The 23,380-nt window shown below is 45.7% G+C and overlaps 1 protein-coding gene across 1 annotated transcript in view; it reads right to left on the bottom strand.

The window, feature by feature from the left end:
• CPLX1 (complexin 1) overlaps positions 1 to 22,746 on the bottom strand; it is a 192,332-nt gene extending 169,586 nt beyond the window's left edge. The window contains exon 1 of the mRNA XM_065405931.1: positions 22,554 to 22,746. Within this exon, the coding sequence (XP_065262003.1) occupies positions 22,554 to 22,746 (193 nt within the window). The remainder of the gene's footprint in view (positions 1 to 22,553) is intronic.
• Positions 22,747 to 23,380: the final 634 nt, after the last annotated feature.

Here is a 23,380-nt window from a genome sequence, read left to right as displayed (position 1 = left end):
CAAACACTTTTTGCATCCAAATCTGACAATGGACAATGATCACATTCATTTTAACTTTCAGTAAACAGAGCCATCTGACTTCTCCTGAAGAGCCTGCATGTTTCTGGACCGGAAGGTGAGCTGTCTGGCCTAGTGGTTAGAGCTAGGAAGAGAGACAGGCGGCAGAGCCATGGGACAAAGCCAGAGTCAGGGACCAGGAATCAAACCAAGGGTCAGAACTGGAGTCAGAATCTGGGCAAGGGAACAGGACTGGGATGACAGGAGCAGGACAGGAGCAAGGCTCAGAACAAGGCAGGTGCAGGATCAATCATAGCTGCAGGTGTAAGAATTGAGCAGAAGGGACCATCATGATCATCTAATCTGACCTCCTGCACATCGCAGGCCACAGAACCTCACCCGCCCGCTCCTGTCACAGACCCCTGACCTCTGGCTGGGTTCCTGAACTCCTCAAAGCATCATTTAAAGACTTCATGTGAAAGAGAATCCACCATTTACACTAGTTTAAACCTGCAAGTGACCCCTGCCCCATGCTGCAGGCTCCCTCTGCCACTCTGACCTGGGGGAAATTCCCTCCTGACCCCAAATATGATGATCAGTTAGACCCTGAGTATTTGGGTGAGACCCACCAGCCAGATACCCGGGAAAGAATTCTCGGTAGTAACTCAGAGCCCTCCCCATCTAGTGTCCCATGTCCGGCCATTGGGGATATTTGCTGCGAGCAGTTGTAGGCAATGTAGGCAACCTCATCATACCATCGCTTCCATAACCTTCTCAAGCTCAGTCTTGAAGCCAGTGAAGTTTTTGCCCCCACTGCTCCCTGTGGAAGGCAGTTCCAGAACTTCACTCCTCTGATGATTAGAAACCTTCATCTAATTTCAGGCCTAAACTTGTTGATGGCCAGTTTATATCTGTTTGTTCTTCTGTCAGCAGTGGTGCTTAACTTAAATAACTCCTCTCCCTCCACTGTATTTGTCCCTCTGATGTATTTACAGAGAGCAATCATATCTCCCCTCAGCCTTCTTTTGGTTAGGCTAAGCAAGCCAAGCTCTTTGACTCTCCTCTCATAAGACAGGTTTTCCATTCCTCGGATCATCCTAGTAGCCCTTCTCTGCACCTGTTCCAGTTTGAATTCCTCTTTTTTAAACATGAGAGACCAGAACTGCACACCGTATTCCAGGTGAGGTCTCACCAGTGCCTTGTATAATGGTACCAACACTTCCCTGTCTCTGCTGGAAATACCTCGCCTGATGCATCCTAGGATTTCATTAGCCTTTTTCACAGCCGCATCATATTGGCAGTTCATAGTCATCCTGTGATCAACCAATATACCCAGGTATTTAACCTCCTGTGTCATTTCCAACTAATAAGTCCCCAGTTTATACCAAAAAATCTTGTTGTTAGTCCCTAAGTGAATGACCTAGCACTTTGCACTATTACTCCAGTTCACAAAGTCATCTAGATCTTCTCATGTGATATTCCGGTCCTCCTCCATATTAGCAATACCTCCCAAGATTGTAACATCTGCAGATTTTATTAACCCAATCCTGCTTTTTGTGCCAATGTCAGTAATAAAAATGTTAAATAAGATTAGTCTCAAGACTGATCCTGGAGGAACTCCACTAGTAACCTCCCTCTAGCCTGACAGTTCTCCTTTCAGTATGACCCATTGTAGTCTCCCCTTTAACCAGTTCCTTATTCACCTTTCAGTTCTCATATTAATCCCCATCTTCTCCAATTTAACTAATAATTTCCCATGTGGAACTGTATCAAATGCCGTACTGACATCCAGGTAGATTAGATCTACTGCATTGCCTTTGTCTAAAAAATCAGTGATCTTCTCAAAGAAGGAGATCTGGTTAGTCTGGCACGCTCTACCTTTTGCAAAACCATGTTGTATTTTATCCCAATCACCGTTTACCTCTATGGTCTTAACTACTTTCTCTTTCAACATTTGTTCCAAGACCTTGCATACAATTGAGATCAAACTAACAGATCTGTAGTTTCCCGGGTCATGTTTTTCCCCCTTTCTTAAATGTAAGGACTGCATTAGCAATTCTCTATGGCCCCCAAGTTTATGGAGTCATTAAAAATCCTTGCTATTGATCTTGCCGTTTCAAGTGCCGGTTCCAGGACTGAGACGGGATGGCTCACGCCACTGGCCTCTGGCCCACCATCTGTCTTCCCGGAAGCATCCCATCTCTATCCCCTCTACCACATGGACTCCTACGGATATTGCCAGCTTGGAGGACAGGAACATAAAGTGAGGTTTCGGACCAATCGAAGTTGACATAATGGAGTGCTGGTGTTCACAAATTGCACTGAACAGCTTGTCCTCAGTACACTGTCCAAAACCATCAAAGTCAATCCTCTGAATCACCGAGTTCTGAAATGATTCCACTCTCTATTGAAATGCGAAAGAGCCAAGAGTTTCCAGCAGGATAAACAAACAACTATATTGAAAACAGGCAGGTAGAAATACTTGTCCCCTGTGTGAGCTGCATCAGAAGAGCTTTATGGGTGGAGAAGCAGAAAATAAAATATAAAGCAACTGAGAGGAAGATGAAAATGGTCTGGAAGCATGATTTAACCACACAGGGCCTAATTCATAGTTTTTAACTCCATAAGGGACTACTATGATCATCCGGTCTGACTGCCTGCATAGCACAGGCCAGAGAATTTCATCTTGTGATTCCAGCATCCAGCCCAACAATTTGTGGTTGAACTAGAGCATCTCTGTTAGGCTATGTCTACCCTTGGAGCTATGCCGCCTGCCCCCGCCCCATATACATATTCGGCACAGGTCGCCCGTGCCCAGGGCCGGCTCCAGGCACCAGCTTAACAAGCAGGTGCTTGGGGCGGCCAAGGGAGAGGGGCGGCACCTGCGACAATTCGGGGGCGGCAGGTCCCTCACTCCCTCTAGGAGCGAAGGACCTGCCGCTGAACTGCCGCCGCCGATCGCGGCTTTTTTTTTTTCCAATTGCCACCGCCAGTCGCGATCGCGGCTTTTTATTTTTTTTGCTTGGGGCGGCAGAAATGCCGCAGCCGGCCCTGCCCGTGCCATCACTTGCCACTGCCCATGCCACTACTGTTTTTAGTGAGCTGGGTCAATGAGTGTCAGTGCTAGCCTATGTGTACTTGAACTGAGAATCACATCTCCAGCTCCAAGTGTAGACGTACCCTTAAAAGAGACAGCCAATTTTTACTAACGTCATGCCGACACTGGGAAATTTACCAGCATGGCTATTCCAGAATAACATTGAAAGTAGAGTAATAATTCTGGAATAAAATCACTTTGATTCTGAAAGAGTGTCCACCCGGGGAAGTTATTCCAGATAGGAAAATTATACCAGAATAGTTATAGAGGAATAGTTGACTGCCATGCCTATTCTGGAATAATTTCCCTCACGTAGACACAACCTTAAAATCTCCAACTGATGGAGAATTTACCTTACCCCTTGGCAATCTTTTCCAATGGCCCTCAGTGTTGACTTCAGCTAAGCCGTGCCAATTGACACCAGCAGAGAATTTGCCTCAGATTAGGGCTGGCCAGAAAATCAGAATTCTGTCTTGTGAAAAATTTTGAGAGTTCAATATTTGATTTCATTCCAGTGCAGAACACAAATGAAACCCCTGGAAATATTTCAGGAAAAACAACAGAGCAAGCTCCACCCCAGAGTAGCCAATAGCTCAGAGGTTAGGGCATTCATGTGGGATGTAGGAAAACCAGGCTCAAGTCCCTGCTCCATATTAGGTAGAGCAATGACTTGGACCTAAATCATCTATCTCCCTGATGAGTGCTTAATCCCTGAGCTATTGCTACTAGGTTTCTCTTGCACGAGAAATTCCATCCTGAACCTGAGAAACCTTTCTCAACAACATTTTCATCAAAACTCATACATTTCCATGAAAAGCTTGGTTTCAAATTGACATTTTCTGGCAAAAAAATGATTTGTCAAAAAATTCCCACACAGCTGTACACCTCTGCCTCAATACACTCTAACTGTACAAAGTCTAAAACTTCCCTCAGCACATCCAGACAAACCTGCAAAAAACATTTGACCAAACTGCCAGTAAACAAATTGCTTATTTTATTTTTGTATAATATAATATAATATAAAACTCTGTATAATTGGATGCTTTCTCTTTCAGGCCTCTTTCAATCTATAGTAATGCATTTTTTGTGTATCTATGGCCTTGTCTACACTATAGGGGAAAGCCAATCTAAGCTACACAATTTGAGTAATGTGAATAGCATAACTCAAGTCGATGTAGCTTAGACCTACTTTCCACAGGATCCACACTATGCGATGTTGACGGGAGAGCATCTCCCGTCGACTCCCCCTACTCTTCTTGTGCCGGTGGAGTACTGGAGTCGACGGGAGAGCGATCTGCAGTCGATTTAGCGGATCTTCACTAGACCCGCTAAATCGACCGCAGATGCATCGATCACTGTGCGTCGATCCCCCGGTAAGTGTAGACAAGCCCTGTGACAGTGAAGATGTAGTTATGATCTCCCAACTGTGCAGTAAGAAAAACAAAAAGGGGGAAGTTACAAATACACAAAAGAGAAATAAAGGAAAGAAGAGAATGTTGTGAGAACAGATATCTTCATAGGTGCTGGAACTAGGAGTGCTGAGGGGGGGCTGTCACACCCCCTGGCTTGAAGTGGCTTCCATTATATAGAGGGTTTACAGTTTGGGTCAATGGCTCTCAGCACCCCCATTATACAATTGTTCTGGATAGCTTGGTCTTCTACAGAGTTCTTTGATATGTTCAAGAGTCAGGTCACATCTACACTCCAGCCCTTACAGTGCCACAGCTGTTCTGCTGTACCGTTTGTAGTGGAGATGCTCTAAGCTCTAAGCGCTCCCATTATAATGCCTGCCTCTGCAAGGGGCAGTAGCTATGTCAGCGGGAGAAGCTCTCCTGACGACATAGCACTGCCTACACCAGCGCTTAGGTTGGTGTAATTTATGTCACTCAAGGGTGTGGATTATTCACACCCCAAGTGACGTAGTTATACTGAAGTAACGTAGTGCATCCAAGTTCTCACCTGCAGCATTACTGAAGTGGCTCACTGTGCCACCTAGTGGAGACTGTAGGAACTGCACCCTCTTGGAAACGTAAGTTGAGTCAGTATTAGCAGGGGATGTGGAGATTGGACAGAAGTTTCTGGAACTGGTATTTGATTGGTTGGGAAGCAGAGAGGTTGGAACAAAAGGATCTGATTGGTGGATGTCGATTAACGGTAAAAGGACTTGGAAAAAGAAGAAAAAGGTCACCTTAAACTGTAGCAGCACACTCTGAGCCCCAAGGGAAGTGAGAGTTTTGCCATTAACTCAGGAGCAGGTCTGGGCCCCAAAGATCAATGGAGCTATAGACACTAAACACCACCGCTTGTGTTGTGCTCAGAAATTGGCTACAGGGAAAATGGCTGATGTAAGTTTAATTTCAGTATAAAATAAATTGCTTGCCACAGATTACAACTAGAGCTGGTTGGGGGAATTATTTTTCTCCCTACACGTTTTTGTTGAAAAATTTAAAACTGAACAATTTTTTTCTGATTTTCCGCACAAAAAAATGAATAGTTTAATGGAAAACTATTTTTCAAGGAAAGAAATCATTTTTGAAGAGAAAAATTGTTTGACAAAAAAAATTATCAAAAAATGTTTCCAACAGCTCTAACTGAAACCTCATTTTTCATGGGATTCGATGGATGAATCTAATATCAGTGCAAAGACAAACACTCAGGCCACAGAGCCTGCAGGCTTCATTCCTTCTCAAATGCTGGCCAGAGGAGAGCACTGCTCTTCAAGAAGGGGTGAAGCAACTTTCTCCCTTCCCAGAGAAAGGAGAGTGGTTATTACGAATCTGAAGCACGTTTCATTCTCTGCTTCTGGGGCAATACGGATATGCACTGATTCTTTCTCAGGGCAGACTGTAAAGTTACATCTCGCCCAGAGAGTAAGTGACTTTCCCCAGGTCACAAGGAATGCGTGCCATGGTTGAGACTTGAAGCTAGCTCCTTGCCCAGTGCCATAAGCACAAAGCAGATGCTTGCTTTCTAAACCAGCCAGCTGGGCCTACACCCTCTGATGAGGAAAAAAAAATGTGAAAATGATTGATCAGACAGATAGAAGTGGGCAAGTACTGCCTAACTGCCTATCTACTTATCCATCCACCCAGATGGATTTCTTATCCTTTTTTATCTTTTCTTTATTTGCCATCTGCTTTCCTGTTTCTTCATTCCATTCTCCCGGCCTATAGAGTTATCAAAACAATTTCACCACTTCGCCCACCAAAGGACATTTTGCTTGTTTGTTTGTTTTAATTTACTTCCTTAAACGATACATCTCGGTACTTTGAATTCCAAACTCGTGTGGATGCCTGCTGCACGTTTGACATTGCTCCAAGGTCGACAGCACTACAAAAAAGCTACAGGATTCAAGTCATGCTGCAAAGTCTTGATAAGTAGCTGGTAAGCAGTTTCATTTGTATAGGTAATGACAAATTGTAACTGTAATCAGATGCACATCAAAAGTTAGCAGATTTAATTTATTTTGTTTGTATTAATGTGTTTCTGCAATGACTGAGCCCAACCAATTTGAAATTAGCTAATTTAAAATTGCAGAATAATCAATCGAGGCTGAAAGACCCAGCTTGCTGTAAATATCCTGCCGTGTGATCTTCGGCTGTGTAAGTAAGAGCACTAATACATTCTACCACTCTTCTTGATTTCATTGTTTAACCCATACATCAAAATGGTCAGCATTGGACTAAAATCCTAAGGGGGGACAGTACACTGTATGTGTAGTTTTAGCTACTATGAACCCTGTTCATGTCCCCACTGAAGCCAATGGGAGCTCTGGATGCACGAGAAATGCAAGGTTGGGCTATAAGCAAGTCACTGCGATCAAATTGCAGGTAAAATAATAGGCTACCAGCCAGTAAGCTATATAAGACCATGATTCAGAGAGTATTTAAGTGTCTGCCTAACTATAAGCATGTAAGCAATTGCACTGATCTCAATGGGACTCCTGTCCTTCTTAGAGTTAGACACCCTGTGGACTGGGGCCTATCCAATATCCTCCTGAAATCAATAGAAATATTTCCATTGACTTCATTGGGCATTGGATCTGTGCTCCTTGAAATGGATGGGAAATGTGCTATTGAGTTCAGCGGTTCAGGATCAGGCATTGAAGGAACAGCTATTCTGATGCTGCTGTGGTATGAAATAGAGAGCGTTTGAGCCAGAACATTCAGATCTGGGCTTCAGCGCCCGAGGAGCGTTCAGATCTGTGGGTTGGATTCAGCCCATTATGAGCATTGGGGCCGGTTGCAAAAATCAGAGCCAGATTTCTAAACTTCTGTCTGCCTCCCAAGGTGTCAGAGACAGGGAGTCAGTTCAGGCCTGTCTCTGATACTGGCTACGTAAGCTCAGTTAATTCCCATGTAAAATCCTCAGACTGTGTCAAAATGTACGAATCCCCACACATCCGTCCATCTCACGTAGTGGTGGGGATAGACCGCAGAGCCGTGTGGTATGGAGTCACCATGCCCCTTGGACAGTCTCATCTGTACTCTGCTCACTAATCCTTCTCCCCCAGGACACATTCCAACCCTCTCAACAGCTCTGAGCAGCCGCCATCTTGTTCAGAGATCAGCCAGCCCCAGAAACGTTTCCTCTTTCTCTCACCAAATGTGGAATAACCCCACCTCCTGCTCCCCAGCACCACCACCCTCACACTGTGTCCAGTTACTCCCGCCACGGGCAAGATTCGCCATTGCGACAGTGGTGGTGCTTCTTTATGTGAGCTTCTCGCTGTCTGAGAGGCTGCTCATCCTGGTGACCTACCATGGTTAGAAACGGGAGCTGTGTGCCATAGGAAAGGGGAGGTCCCTAACCTCCAGACGGGCAAAGCACGGATTTCTAGTCTTGAAGGCTTCAGAGCATTTTAGAGCCCTCTCAGCCCTGTGCAGCAGGACCAGTGACGACGCAGGGACACGGCTTTACAAGCAATTGGACACACACACAGAGCACCCATTCCGGCCCCGATTCAGTCAGGTACTAAAGCACATGCTTAACTTTAAGCACATGAGTAATCCCACTGACTTCAACAGAACCACTCACCTGCTTACAATTATGCCCATACTTAAGTACCTTGCTGAATCAGGCCACAGTCCCTGACTCTGCCAGGGGATCCACAGGCACCCAGTTCCACTGACTTCATTAAGGTGTAAGGGTCCGCACCACAGACAAACATCTGACAGGGATGGTCTACGTGCACTTATTCCTGCCACAGCTTGGTGGGAGCACTGGTTGACCTCCTGAAGTCCTGTCCAGCCCTATACTAGCAGACCACATTGCAGTATCAGGGTTGTATTGGGATAATACACATGACTGGAATATTGGTATAGAAGGGTACAGCTTGCTCAGGAAGGACCAGCAGGGAAAAATGTACACACTTGGACTGAGGTTGAGATGGAAACAGGAGACAGACTTGTTGAAAGTCTCTGGGTAAGGATAAAAGGGGTATAAAACAAGGGTGATGTCATGGTAGGGGGTCTACTACAGACCACCTAACCAGGAAGAAGAGGTGGATGAGGCTTTTTTTTAAACAACTAACAGAATCATCCAAAGCACAGGACTTGGTAGTGATGGGAGACTTCAACTACCCAGACATATGTTGGGAAAATAATACAACAGGGCACAGATTATCCACCAAATTCTTGGAAAGTATTGGAGACCATTTTTTATTTCAGAAGGTGGAGACAGCTACCAGGGGAGAGGTGGTTCTAGATTTGATTTTGACAAACAGGAAGGAACTGGTTGAGAATTTGAAAGTGGAAGGCAGCTTAGGTGAAAGTGATCATGAAATGGTAGAGTTTATGATTCTAAGGAATGGTAGGAGGAAGAACAGCAAAATAAAGACAATGGATTTCAAGAAGGCGACTTTAGCAAACTCAGGGAGTTGGTAAGTAAGATCCCATGGGAAGCAAGTCTAAGGGGAAAACCAATAGAAGACAACTGGCAGTTTTTCAAAGAGACATTATTAAGGGCACAAGAGGAAACTATCCCACTGCGAAGGAAAGATAGGAAGTATGGCAAGAGACCACCCTGGCTTAACCAGGAAATCTTCAATGATCTAAAAATCAAAAGAGTCATACAAAAAGTGGAAACTAAGTCAAATTACAAAGGATGAATATAAACAAATGACACAAGTATGTAGGGACTAAATTAGAGAGGCCAAGGCACAAAACGAGATCAAACTATCTAGAGACATAAAGGGTAACAAGAAAACATTCTACAAATACATTCAAAGCAAGAGGAAGACCAAGGACAGGGTAGGTCCGTTACTCAATTATGGGGGGGGGGGATAATAACAGAAAATGTGGAAATGGCAGAGGTGCTTAATTACTTCTATGTTTCAGGTTTCACCAAGAAGGTTGGTGGTGACTGGACGTCTAACATAGTGAATGCCAGTAAAAATGAAGCTAAAATAGGGAAAGAACAAGTTAAAAATTACTTGGACAAGTTAGATGTCTTCAGGTCACCAGGGCCTGATGAAGTGCATCCTAGAATACTCAAGCTGACTGAGGAGATATCTGAGCCATTAGCAATTATTTTGAGAAGACATGGAAGATGGGAGAGATTCCAGAAGACTGGAAAAGGGCAAATATAGTGCCAGTCTATAAAAAGGGAAATAAGGACAACCCGGGGAATTACAGACCAGTCAGCTTAACTCCTGTACCTGGAAAGATAATTGAGAAAATAATTAAGCAATCAATTTGCAAACAGTCAGCATGGATTTGTCAAAAACAAATTGTGTCAAACCAACCTGATAGCTTTCTTTGACAGGGTAACAAGCCTTGTGGATAGGGGGGAAGAGGTAGAAGTGGTGTATCTTGATTTTAGTAAAGCTTCTGATACAGTCCCACATGACCTTCTCATAAATAAACTAAGGAAATGCAACCTAGATTGAGCTACTATAAGGTGGGTGCAAAACTGGTTGGAAAACCGTTCCCAGAGAGTAGTTATCAGTGGTTCACGGTCATGCTGGAAGGGCATAACGAGTGGGGTCCCGCAAGGATCAATTCTGGGTCCGGTTCTGTTCAATAACTTCATCAATGATTTAGATAATGGCATACAGAGTACACTTATAAAGTTTGCAGACAATAACGAGCTGGGAGGGGTTGCAAGTGCTTTGGAGGATAGGATTAAATTCAAAATGATCTGGACAAACTGGAGAAATGGTCTGAAGTCAATAGGATGAAATTCAATACGGACAAATGCAAAGTACTCCACTTAAGAAGGAACAATCAGTTGCACACATACAAAATGGGAAATGACTGCCTAGGAAGGAGTACTGTGGAAAGGGATCTGGGGGTTATAGTGGACCACAAGCTAAATATGAGTCAACAGTGCAACACTACTGCAAAAAAAGCGAACATCATTCTGGGATGTATTAGCAGGAGTATTGTAAGCAAGACATGAAAATTAATTCTTCCACTGTGCTCCGCTCTGATTAGGCCTCAACTGGAGTATTGTGTCCAATTCTGGGCACCACATTTCAGGAAGGATGTGGACAAATTGGAGAGAGTCCAGAGAAGAACGACAAAAGTGATTAAAGGTCTAGAAAACATGACCTATGAGGGAAGATTGAAAAAATTGGGTTAGTTAGTCTGGAAAAGAGAAGACTGAGAGGGGACATGATAACAGTTTTCAAGCATGTAAAAGGTTGTTACAAGGAGGAGGAAGAAAAATTGTTTTTCTTAACCTCTGAGGATAGGACAAGAAGCAATGGGCTTAAATTGCAGCAAGGGAGGTTTAGGTTGGACATTAGGAAAAACTTCCTAACTATCAGCATGGTTAAGCACTGGAATAAATTGCCCAGGGAGGTTGTGGAATCTCCATCATTGGAGATTTTTAAGAGCAGGTTAGACAAACACCTGTCAAGAATGATCTAGATAATTAGTCCTGCCCTGAGTGCAGGGGACTGGACTAGATGACCTCTCAAGGTCCCTTCCAGTTCTATGATTCTATGATTCTATTGTGCACCATGCTCATTTGCAGTTATGCATTTGATGCTACAGTTCAAGCCAATGGGCAACAGGCTTAGAAAAATCTCAAAACGGCGTTTTAACATTTTGATTTCATGTGTCAATATTTTCTCTGCAAAGACGTAACTTTTTGCTCTTTCTTTAATGATAAAGCGTCTGGTGCAAGACAAAATCACTTTGCTGACGAAGCAAAACCTTCCTAAAAAGAATGGTTTCTCTTTGATTTTCCAATATCAACAGTCATTCTTTTTCCTCCATTCTTTGTTTGCTTATTGTTGTTTTTTAACGATCAGTCCTAAATGAAACCATCGATGCGTCTCAGATTTCCTTTGTCCCCAGAGGCAAATCATTTTGCTCACAGCTTGGTGAGTTTTAATCATTTTTCCTTATCGAAATAGACGCATTCTGGATGGGCTGTCTGACAAATGGCTGCTAAATGGAACACTTCCTAGTTCAGATGTTTGCAGCATATCCCTACAATCAGCGGATCCAGACCACACATCCATCACAGGACTCTGAATAAGCCCAATCCACTCTTGATATTAATTTACAAATACAACAAAAGGAGACCTGACACCTACTGAACACTCAGGCAGGATTTCATTTACATTATTGCCGGGACAATGGGATCAATAGAAGAAAGTAAGCATAGAGACAAGCAGGATTGAGAAAAGAAAGGCATCGGGCCAGCGTTTTAAAGGTATTTTGCCACCTAACTCCAGTTGATTTCACTGACCCATAGAGACTAAAAAAATAAGGGCCAGATTCTGCCACTTTTACTCACATTGCACCAGATGCTAGGTTGCTGTAAATCAGTTAGTCTCCAATGGAGTTACATCAGTTTACACTGGATCTGGATCCACTGTATAGGACCTTCCTCATTGAGTAATTCCAACGGATTTCAATGGGACTGACTGCAGAATAAAGCCCTGATTCTATAAGCTATCTACAAGCTAGGCATGAATATGGGTGATCAGGTCTGTTCCTCAATGACTATACAGGGTGGATCCTGAGATGGTTTAAATTGGCATGGCCTCTGACTCTACATTGATTTACACTGGCAAAGTATCTGGTGCTATGTCTTGAAACCACATTCTGGTACCTTCGATAATACTGTCACCTCAGTGATTTTCATTTCTAGTCTCCTCTCGGCAACAACCATGATTATTGCCTTCCAAAGAGCCATTTGTGTTGAGATTCACTGATGAAAATCCCTTGCCAACAGTTTAATGGAAAAATAGTCAGTGCTTCTCTTAAATTCACCCATCAAAAATCTATTTGATCAATTCACCATACAAACGCACTTCAAATACAACTAATCCAACCAGAGGCTATGGAAAGCAAGCAGATATGGAAGCTACTCATTAATTACAACACGAACAATGTTTCAAACTTCAGTGTAGCCTGAATCCAAGACACCCAAAGGGATTTTAGGCTGAGTCAATAAAGTGGAGATTTGCAAAGGCACTGAGGGCAATCAAGGCCCCGATACCCATTGAAAGTTAGTGGGTCTTGGACGTCTGACACCCATTTGTGCCTCTGAAAATTTCCCTCTTACTCATCGCTGTGCATACCTTTAAGCACATGAGTAGCCCCATTGATTTTAATTGTGTTAAGTCTCATGATGCTCTGTGAAATAAACCAGTATTTTAATATCCATTTCACAAGTGGTCAAAGAGAAGGTGAATGAATTACTCATGGTTACACAGCAAACGTAAAAACCATCCCTAACAACCTATGCAAAAGGCCCGATCCTAAACCCTTAAATCAGTGGCAGGAGTCCTGTCAAATAGTATTATAATGATCATCACCTGCCTCCAAAATTGTCTGAGAGTCACATATCTTCATATATTCAATTAGTGTAATCCCAGAACAGGCCCTGATTTAGCAAATCACTTGAGCCCATGATCACATCCACTTGACTTCAATGGGATTTAGGGCTGGTCTTCACTACGGGGAGATCAACGCTCGGGGTCGATTTAGTGGGTCTATTGAAGACCCGCTAAATTGACGGCAGAGCGCTCTCTGGTTGACTCCGGTACTCCAGCTCCCCGAGAAGAGTAAGGGAAGTCGACCGGAGAGTGTCTCCTGTCGAGGCAGCGCAGTGAAGACACTGCAGTAAATTGACCTAAGCTACGTCGACTCCAGCTACTTTATTCACATAGCTGGAGTAGCATAATTTAGGTCAACTGACCCTGGTAGTGAAGACAAGCCCTTAAACACATGCCTGACTTCAAGCATTTGAGCAGTCCCATTGAACTCACTCATGTGTTTAACGTTCACTATGTGTCTGAGTACACTGCTGAATCACAGCCATGGTCATGCAGAAGAGCAAGGGGGGTGGAACAGACACTTCTCCCCCTGATACATTACAGACAAAAATCCCATTGCCTGTAGCATGGGTACGTCTGCACCCATCAATCACAGTGTTTCCTCCTGACTCTGTATGATTCCCATATAACAATACCACAATGAGGTCAGCTTGGCAGAGTTTGCAATGAATGTTATTTCACTCCACAGCTCTATTCTGCCAACACCAAACAATGGGATCAGTACAACATACTGAATATCCGATATAAAACACAATTATCTATGTCCTGTTTATTTCACTGAGATCTGTTATATTGCTGGTGTGCATGTATTATATGAAGAACATATAATACAGAAAAGTGAAAAAATTAGAAAACAGCATTTACATATCTTAAAATTGCATATATGGTATTTCTAGGTAGACATACTGATGATAGATAGATCTTGCCCTATTCTGTGTATATTATATCATTAAGGTGTGCATTCTGTCTAACTCACTATACTGTCTGTGGGTTAACTGACCACTTAATAAAGTAAAAAGGTTTTGCATTTTGCCAATCAGTTTATATGTATGCATAGGAGTAACATCTATAGTGAGAATTAGAGTTGGATAAACTATTTGCAGTGGCAGGTGTATTCAGTAAATTTAGCACGTTTTTCTCCGTGTCTTTTGTTTGCCAGCAGACTTTGACATTCATAGGTTTGTTAGTGATTCAGCAAGTCCCTGTTCCCAACAGCGGTTCAGCACAGACAGCCCCCTTTGACCATACGGCACCCCACTGGCTAACACAGTCATAAAGAACTGGGACAGCTTGCAGGATTGGCGGCTGAATATTCAATGCAAATGGAAGTCAGCCTCCGCATTGCTCTTGAATTGTGCATGTGAGGTTGATTGTTATTTTCACCTTAGTCACATGGCGTTGTTCTCCTTTCGTTACAGGATAAACAATAAAGTCACTGGACCATCGATTCTTTCAGGAAGAGGGTGAGAACAATTTGTGACACTAGGCGGTGCCAAGCCTGCAGGATTAGGGGATTTTAGGTACAGCTGGTTGAGAATTTTCCGGTGAAACATTTTTTTTCATTGGAAAATGACAGTTCATCAAAACCAAAACCGTTCACAGAAAGGGGCCAGTTTCGATGAATCTCCCAATTCAAAAGAATGTTGGGGAAAATATTCAATTTTCCATGACATTTTTTAACTGAAAAGTTTCGGTCTTTTCTATTTAAAAGGACTTTTTGTTTTTGAAATTTTAGTTATTATATACTAACTAAACAAAATTAAAAGATAACAAGGTCAAAATTGAAATAAAACATCTTGAAATTATCAAAATGAAGTGGTTTGACTAACCCAATCCAATTGGATTTTTTGGATTATTGGTTTGCAAATTTTATTTTCGTTTTAGTTTTCGGTATTTCATCCCAATTCAGAACAAAAAAATTGAAATCTTAAACTCAGGGGATGGGAAAACCATTTCCAGTCCAGCTGTAATTATAGAACCTATTCTATTTTTAAGGCCAGGTGATCTTGCATCGGGCCTTGTCTTAGACATCGCTGGTAGAGAAATTGAGCTATTTGAGTACTGTAGGTAGATCTGAAAGGATTAATTTTTTATTGGTAAATGTCAGTACATGTCAATTTCACCATACACACAAACCAACAACAGAAAAATACTTCCATCGATTATAATCAAAATTAACAGATGGACAAAGTAAGAACAATGCTGCTTGAGAACTTATGAGAGTTAGATTTAAGGACATTTACTTTGTATATTTTGACCTGTGATGTTGACAATTTGTAGTTTAACAATCACAAAGCTTTAATTTTTTGAATCTCAGCATCTACTAATTTTGCCAAGCCTAACTCTAGGCGAGGTCCGATTTAGAATGCTTTGTCTCCCATCACAGTCAAATGGAATAATTGTGTGTGGCATGTTCATGCAGCCTCCCAGCTGAAAACATTGTGGCCGGATTCCCATCTGGGTATTTAATTGTCTCTGTGGCAGGGCACTGATCGGGGCTTTTTCCATGGTGAAGTCATACGCCAACGTCCATCTAATTTAACTGTGTTCAGCCTGGGCTCTGGGGGACACAGTTCCTCCCCGAGGTGCTGTGCTGGTTTTAAACACAGTACAGCAATATTTCATGAGTCTGCCTCATGCAATTATTACATTTACCGGTTTTCAGCTGGCTGTTCCCTCTCACCATTTGCCACTGTCACTGTGGCAGACAAATTAGTAACTGCAGTGTGTATATATGATCCTACTCAGTTCCCTGCCTTTGCCTCTGTGTCGGGGCTCTGGCCGGGGGTGTGGGAGCCACACCATCCTTTGCCACAGTTGTTGTTGCTAAACAATGTCTCATATGGAACAATATTGCTTATATAATGTACCAAGAGAAATGTTTTAATAGATTGGTTTCTAGCTTTCTGCCACCCATCACAATGCAGCACAGTTACTGAGATACAATAATTGCAGCATAGATGCACATGATCTGTCCTAGCCGGGATGAGGTGGAACAACCCCGTGGTAGGGCTCTGGCTCAGGATCAGAGAAATATTTAGTTGGTCTGTCCCTCTGCTGTGTAAAGCATTGCTTAGCTTGGACTTGTCACCACTTTTAGTGGACATCAGTGCACGCGATCAACAAGAGGTAGTTCTGGTGGGAGACAGACATATGCTAAAAAGACACATTTGGAGCCCAGGCAGATGCCAGGGGATAGTCAGAGACCTACTCTACATCTAAAACTTAGCGGAACCTACCTATGTCACTCAGGGGTATGAAAAATTCACACCCCTAAGAGACATAGTTAAACCAATCTAAGCCCCAGTGTAGACAGCGCTTGGTCAATGGAAGAATTCTGCCATTGACCTAGCTACTGCCTGGCGCAGAGATGGATTTACTGCAGTGACAGAAGAACCCCTCCCATTGCTGTAATAAATGTCTACACCAAATCGGGGCAGCTGTGCCATTGTAGTGTTCCTAGTGTAGACATACCCCTAGTGTGGGCACAACAGCATTGCACCAATGGCCCAGCTGGCACTGAAGTTTGTGCAAAGCATGGTTATTGACTGTATGTAAACAGCATTCTTCTTTGGATGATTGATTGGGTAGTAAAGGAAGATTCCTACATCTGGAATACAGTTTCCCTCCAAAACTAATATCGGCCACAAGGCCAAAATTCATCTTCCATGAACATTCCTACAACAAAGCTTCCCAGTTCCCACATATGAATGTTGGTGAAAAGTGACCAAAATTCCATTTCTAACTTGCCAGAGCCATCACAGATAATTTCCTCTCACTCAGCAGCCAACTCCAGTAAGAACCAATCCACACCCCTGAATGTCTTACAGCCTTGTTCTACTCCGGTTGGAATTGGAAATATACATGGGCCAAATCTGACTTGTTTGTCAGCATGCTATTAGAGCCAAATGACATGTCATCAGGGACCACGTCAAAGACCAGGTCCCAAATCCCACTAACTTTTATCCTAGAAGTTATAGTAGTTAAGAGCCAAGCCATCCTCGCCCATTGGAAAACCCACTGGTGGAATGGAGCAAACTGCAAAGTTCTCCTCACAATGTTGCCCTTCAGTCACTGAAGGGAACTGAATCCCAAAGGCCAGGAGATCTGCACTGATTGATTCCAATAGTACTGTTCATAGACATAAGGCTATCCAGGTTCAGGCTTACACTGACTTAGTAGATCTTCAGCTGGTGTAACCATCCAGGCTCTACTAAGCTCTGGTCCCACTGCTGAGGATTTTTCAAAATCCAGCCCTAAGTGCCTCTAGTTTGCGAAAGTATTCTCTGTTGGATTCAGGAGAAGAAACGCTGTGCACATAGAAAGTGCATGATGAAATTCCATCCTATTTGCTTCCAGAAGCCTTTGAAGGAACGTCATTCTTCCTGGTTTTCTTTAACTGGTCCCAAGGAGGTGTGCAATTCAACTGGCGTCAGAATTTCCATTGCTTGCCACTTACACGACAGGGATGAGTAATGGGTCTCTCTGGGCCAAATTACATGAAAGTGCACAATGTCAGGAGAGCTGCGTGTGGGGAGAAATGATCCCTACCCAGATAAAAGAGCAGATTGAAATAGCAGGAGGGATCATTGTCCAAGGTATTACGCTGGTAACAGTAAGCGGGCCTGATTCTCTGCTCATGTCAGTCTAACCTGGAGGTAACTCCATTGATTTGAATAGTATTAATTCTGATTTCCACCCATGTGAGAGAGGAATTGGACCTGAAGGTGCAACTTTGCACAGTGGAAAATGTTCTCAGAACAAAGCAATGATGGTCAAAATGGTATTAAATAGAATGCTAATGAGACAAACTTATAGAATAGAACTTTCATAGAGTCTCAGGGTGGGAAGGGACCTCAGGAGGTCATCTAGGTCCAACCCCCTGCTCAAAGCAGGACCAATCCCCAGACAGATTTTTGCCCTAGATCCCAAAATGGCCCCCTCAACGACTGAACTTGCAACCCTGGGTTTACCAAGCCAATGCTCAAACCACTGAGCTATCCCTCCTTTATACGAAAAGAACTTGTGAACGACTCATAGATTCTAAGGCTAGAGCGTCTAGTCTGACCTCCTGTGTTACACAGGCCAAAGGACTTTCCTAAAATAATTCCTAGAGCACACGCCTATGGAAAATGCAGCAACCATATCATGCAGGATACTCGAGCAAAAACAAGCTTACTTGCTCGTAAGCCAGTGAGAGTTTTTCCATTGAGTTGAAATGCAAGATTCAGTGGGTCTTCACATGAAAGAAGAGGGATTGGCACTTATTAAAAATAATAAAATGTAGCATTTAGTATAAAAATGGACATGAGGACCTGGTCTCTGAAATGTACATGCAGATTTAGAAAATCAACTCATATTTCAAAAATGCAGAGAAAATAGACACCAAAAAGCATCTCTACGTGGGTTCAGCACATAAAACAAATAACTTTAAAAACACTCTACCAAAGTATAAGCTACGTTATGTACCGACGATGCTGCGATTAACTCCACCACAAAGACTTTGGTTCTTGATTACCAAGTACATGATTTTACAAAAACAGAAGAGAAGACTTATGTCCAGAATAGAGCAGGGGTATTCGGACCTCTCTGAGTTAGCAGAGAAAGAAAGAATAGTTTATCGACGTACAAAACAGTTAAATGAAAGAATATGGACCCCGTTTCTTGACACATTTGGGAAAAGAATGCTGACATACCATTGCAGCAAATACCAGACTCGCATTCCACCTGCCTTCTCTGCATTTTCCCTTCCACCCCTCTCTTCCTTCCCTTTTGTGCCCATTTATGTACATCTGGTTTTTACTATTATTGTTACTGCCACCCTAGCATGTTATGTGTGTGTAATATTGTCTGATTTTATGTTGTCTGGTCCTGCAGCTTTGACAAGTTGTGTAATCGCATAATTTCATTGGCTAGCCTATGAAATGTGCAGTATTTGGTAACATACAAGCTATAAGTTGTTTACCTTTGTGTAGCCTTTATTGCTTGTTTCTTTATGAACATTAATAAAAAACACATGCAAATTAAAAACTCTCTGCCAGCTGTTTCAGCATAATGCATGTGTCAGTGCTCTTCAGTGTCGACAATGTTATGTTGAAACAGCTGGCTGAGTGATTCTTACTTGTGATTTTATGTATCTGTGGCAATTCAGCTTGCAAAAACTGAAACCTGTTAATGATGTTGGCTGTGGCACTTCACTCTCATTAATTAACATTTAATGATTTTCAACAATGCTGCAGTTACTTCTCTTTATTAGACAAATGGGGGAAAAAACTAGACACATGGTGAGCGAGTCTACGGTACCCACGCCTGGGAGATGCAAAGTGACTTGACAGTGATGCCAGTCGCAGCATGTGCTTGATGCGTCAAAAATGCAAAAACAGAGACATAAAATGGTTTTTAAAACTGCTTTTTTGAATGCCCCTGTTATAATGCAAATATTGACATTGGCGTTTTGATGGGCTCGATGCCTGGTTAGGATCAATGATCCTTAGCTTTGCCACGGGCCATCAACTCTTCCCAGCTGGTTATTAAGCCACAGGAAACAGTGTGCACCTCAATTGTTATTTCTTAATTACATTTCCACAGCATATGACATTGCAGGTCTTTTGGTCTCTGTATTTGTTTCCAGCCAAGGCCAGATTCTGCCATTTTTAATCATAATAAGCAATACCTGACTACATAAGTTGTCCCTCGGGTCTGAGTGTCCCATACCTACTTGCAATAAGTAGTACTCCACTCTGCGAGTGCTGAAAATAATTTCAGTGGGATTGCTCATGGCACAAGCTTGAGGAAGGGTAGCAGAATCTGCCCTCAATTAAATTATTTCCCATTTGAAATGTGCGCTGAATTTAATTCAATGTGACAACACCTTGTGAATCTGCGGTGTCAATTCTGGGTTCAGATCTATTCTGCCCAATAATGCTGTACAACCCAGAAGAATTAAAATTAAACCCTTTTATCCGCAGCACCACAGTACCGACTCATGCTTTCTTACCGATTGATTTTTGCAATTTACAACTGCTCGTTTATTTCACTTTAAAAAGTGAAAACTGCATTTTCTCTTGAATAAAGGAACCTCTGATAGACATGAACAGTGACTCGCGTGGCAAGTGTCCTTAGTGTTTATAATGCAGCAAATGACTTCAGTAACACAGTACAATACAACCGCAATAGGTCCAGTGACACTGCAGTTTGTCCAAAGGAAAAATGGGGCAGTTACCGTATGACGGGAATAATCAGAGAATTGTGCCCTTGACCTCCTATTAGACCTAAACACCCCATGTACCTAAAATATATTCAGTATTATAGAATGAGTGAACTGTAACAATCCTGCTAAAGGCTGGGTTGGAATGGGCCACACAGCCAGCATATAATGAGGGAATTCTGTTACAAAACATTTTTCTTCGTTTGTGTTTTTCTTTCATTTCATTTTCGCACTGAAAAAGGATCGTCATCCACAATAAGAAATGCACTCAAATAAGGAGAAAGGGCATCAGGTGCAAGGCAGGAAAAAGATACTTAACTGATATAACGGAATCTGCCTGTGGTAGCCGTTCTAGAAAACCAACTGTCCTTATGTACTGCATAAAATGTCTGCACCATCTGGCTGTGTCGGAGTTTGCAGAAAGTTTTGTGTCCGTAATGGAATTTAGGGCGAGCTCTTCCACATATGATTTTATCACTTATTTGGCCTTACTCTGGCTAGATCTGACCACTATTGGCAGGCTGTTTGTAACTAGCATGCCGGCCTGGCACAACCACAGGGAGACAGTGAACAGCTCGCTATCAGGAGCAGTGAAGCATGCAGTGGCTGTTTTGTATGGGCGACCAGCTGCTAGCGATGGAAGTTTGTCAGTCTGCCTAGGGCCCCAAACTTCCAAATATCTATGGGCCTGATCTGAAGTCCACAGAAGTCAATGGACAGTCTCCCATTGACTTCAACGGGCTTTGAATCAAGTCCTATGTTTGTTGCTCTCCACGGTGTTGCCCCCTACTGGCAATCAAATTCAGCAAACATGCAGTCACCGCTTTCCCCAGAATATTAGGGCCAGAATGTTGGCTCGGCTGGAAAGACCTTTATATAGGGCGTCTAGGGGAAAGAAGGGGGAGGGGAGGAGCTGGGGGGCAGTGCAATGTCCTAGTGTCAGCACCACTGTCACCACCACTGCCTGGGGCTTCTCCAATGGATTCTCCAGTGGGATTTTAAAGATAAAATTTTACTCCTGGATGGGGGGATGCGCTACAGAGAGGGGGACCCGTGTCACTGTCCTGCACACGCCCCAAAGCATCAACTGCCCAAACCCCACTTACCTCCTAAAGCTTGTTTCATAACAAAATCCATGGTGATGGCTTTAGATTCCTTCTCGCTCGGGCAGATCTCACATGCAAGTTGAACGGAAAGGAGTCCTCGGGTCGCAGCCTGCGAGGGACCCCCCCAAAAAACAAGACAAAACAAAGGTCGGTCTAGAGGACAGAGAGCCGAAGCGTGTGTGTGTGAGAGTGTGTGTCTCCACGGAGGAGCCCTTCTAGGAGAGCTTGCTGTCAATTGCTTCCAGGACAGTGGAAGTTTCTTGACACTACAGTGAGTCCATCCTCATTGCGCAGTGTGATCCCGTGTGTGTGTGTGTGTGTGATCCCCTTACACGGAGTAGCACGCATTCCCAGGATGCAAGCACACCAGCATCCGCCTCTGTTGGCCGCACGCCACGCACAGACAGGACAGCTCACCCGGACGGCGCTGCACCGCCCCGGTTCCTCCCCGGGGGGCTGTTTGGCGGGGTCCCCCTGCAGCCCCCCGCCCGGGCTGTACAACTTTGCTGGCGGCGGCGGGCTTTGCCGGAGCGCGGGCTCGGCAGAGAGCAGCGCCGCGGGGACGTTTGAAGGTGAACCGGCTCCGCTTTGGCAGCAGCTGGTGCAGGCGGCAGAGTCCGACTCGGAGCCGGGAAGTCCCGCGCCAGGCACCGGGGGTGCAGGGCTCAGAGGCACCGGGAGCTGGCCCCGGCCAGTGACCCCGACCAATGCCAGGGAGCGGCCCCGGGAGCAGCCGCCGCTGGGTTTGGTGCAAAACGCACAGGCGGGAGTTCGGGGCAGGGGCTGGGCGGAGCTGCCCCCGCTGTGAAGGCAGCACCCCGGGGCGCTCGGGGTCCCGGCTTGGCGGCTTTGTCAATGCCCCCCAAATGGCGTGTGTGCTCCGCAACCCTCCCCCCTCCTCAGCCCGCTGAACTCCGGAGCCTGACCGGGAAGGGGAAGCGGCGTGTCACCCTCTGACAGCGGGGCGCTTCCCGCGGCGGGCACTGCAGCCCCGGGGCGGGCGGGCTCGGCTAACCGGCCGCGCTCTGCACCGCTTGCAACCCCCGGGCTCGGAGCCTTTCGCGGGGGGCAAGATGGAGAGGGGCCGCCGGCTCCGGCTGCTGCAAGCTCCGCGTGTGTCCGCCCCCCCCCATGCAAACTTCTGCCGGGGGCGGTATCGGGTCCCCCCCGGAAACCTGCCGCTGCCCCCCAGCCACGAGCGACGCTGCTTGGCCCGGGGAGGGGCCGCGGTGACCCCCGGTGCAGAGGCGGGTCCCGGCCCGCGGCGGGTCCCTGCAGCCCGGCCCGGCCCGGTTCAGCACCCGGCGGCGGACAGCGCCCCGGGGGGAGGGGGAGGGGGAGACGTACCTGCCCCTCCGGGTCCGCAGCGGGGGCTCGGCGCCCGCCCTACCAGCTCAGCCTGCAGCTCCCGCCGGCCGGGTCCATGGGGCAGCCGCAGCGAGGCGCGGGCCGGAGCGGTCCCCTGAAGTTGGAGCCGAGCCGAGCCGAGAGCTTCCCGCTCGCCCCGCTCCCTCTTTTTATCACGGGATTTCCGGACCATCCCTCCTTCCACTCGGCTAGGAGGGACCTGGCGGCTTCCTCCTCCCCCTGCCGCGGCTAGGGCGGCATCTCCAGCCTCGCTGCGCCCCCCCCCCCGCCCCCCGCACACTGGTCGCCCGCCCCCGCCCAGCCGGCACCTGGGCGGGGGGCGGGCAAGCGGTTCGCAGCGCTCCTGCGGCGGGGGAGTTGCAAGGGAGCTGCGGGGGGGGGGGTTGCAAGGGAGCTGCGGGGGTGGGGGGAGTTTGCAAGGGAGCTGCGGGGGGGGTTGCAAGGGGGCTGCGGGGGGGGGAGTTGCAAGGGAGCTGCGGGGGTGGGGGGAGTTTGCAAGGGAGCTGCGGGGGGGGTTGCAAGGGAGCTGCGGGGGGGGGTTGCAAGGGGGCTGCGGGGGGGGGTTGCAAGGGCGCTGCGGGGGTGGGGGGAGTTTGCAAGGGCGCTGCCGGGGTGGGGGGGGGGGTTGCGGCAGGGGACCTCCACGGGCGGCAATGGCAGCGGCGGGCCCCCGGCCCCACCCCGGCCTTTCCGTACGCGGGGCCCGGCTGTCAGTCCCCAGGCGGGAGCTGCCACTGGAGGAGCCGCGTGTCTCTCCAGAGACGTCGGGAGAGAGCGGCGGTGCGGGGCCAGGAGCGAGCGGCGCC

The sequence above is a fragment of the Emys orbicularis genome, chromosome 6 (assembly GCF_028017835.1).
Source record: "Emys orbicularis isolate rEmyOrb1 chromosome 6, rEmyOrb1.hap1, whole genome shotgun sequence".
NCBI classification, from domain to species: Eukaryota; Metazoa; Chordata; order Testudines; family Emydidae; genus Emys; species Emys orbicularis.
This window is presented reverse-complemented; position numbering and strand designations above follow the sequence as displayed.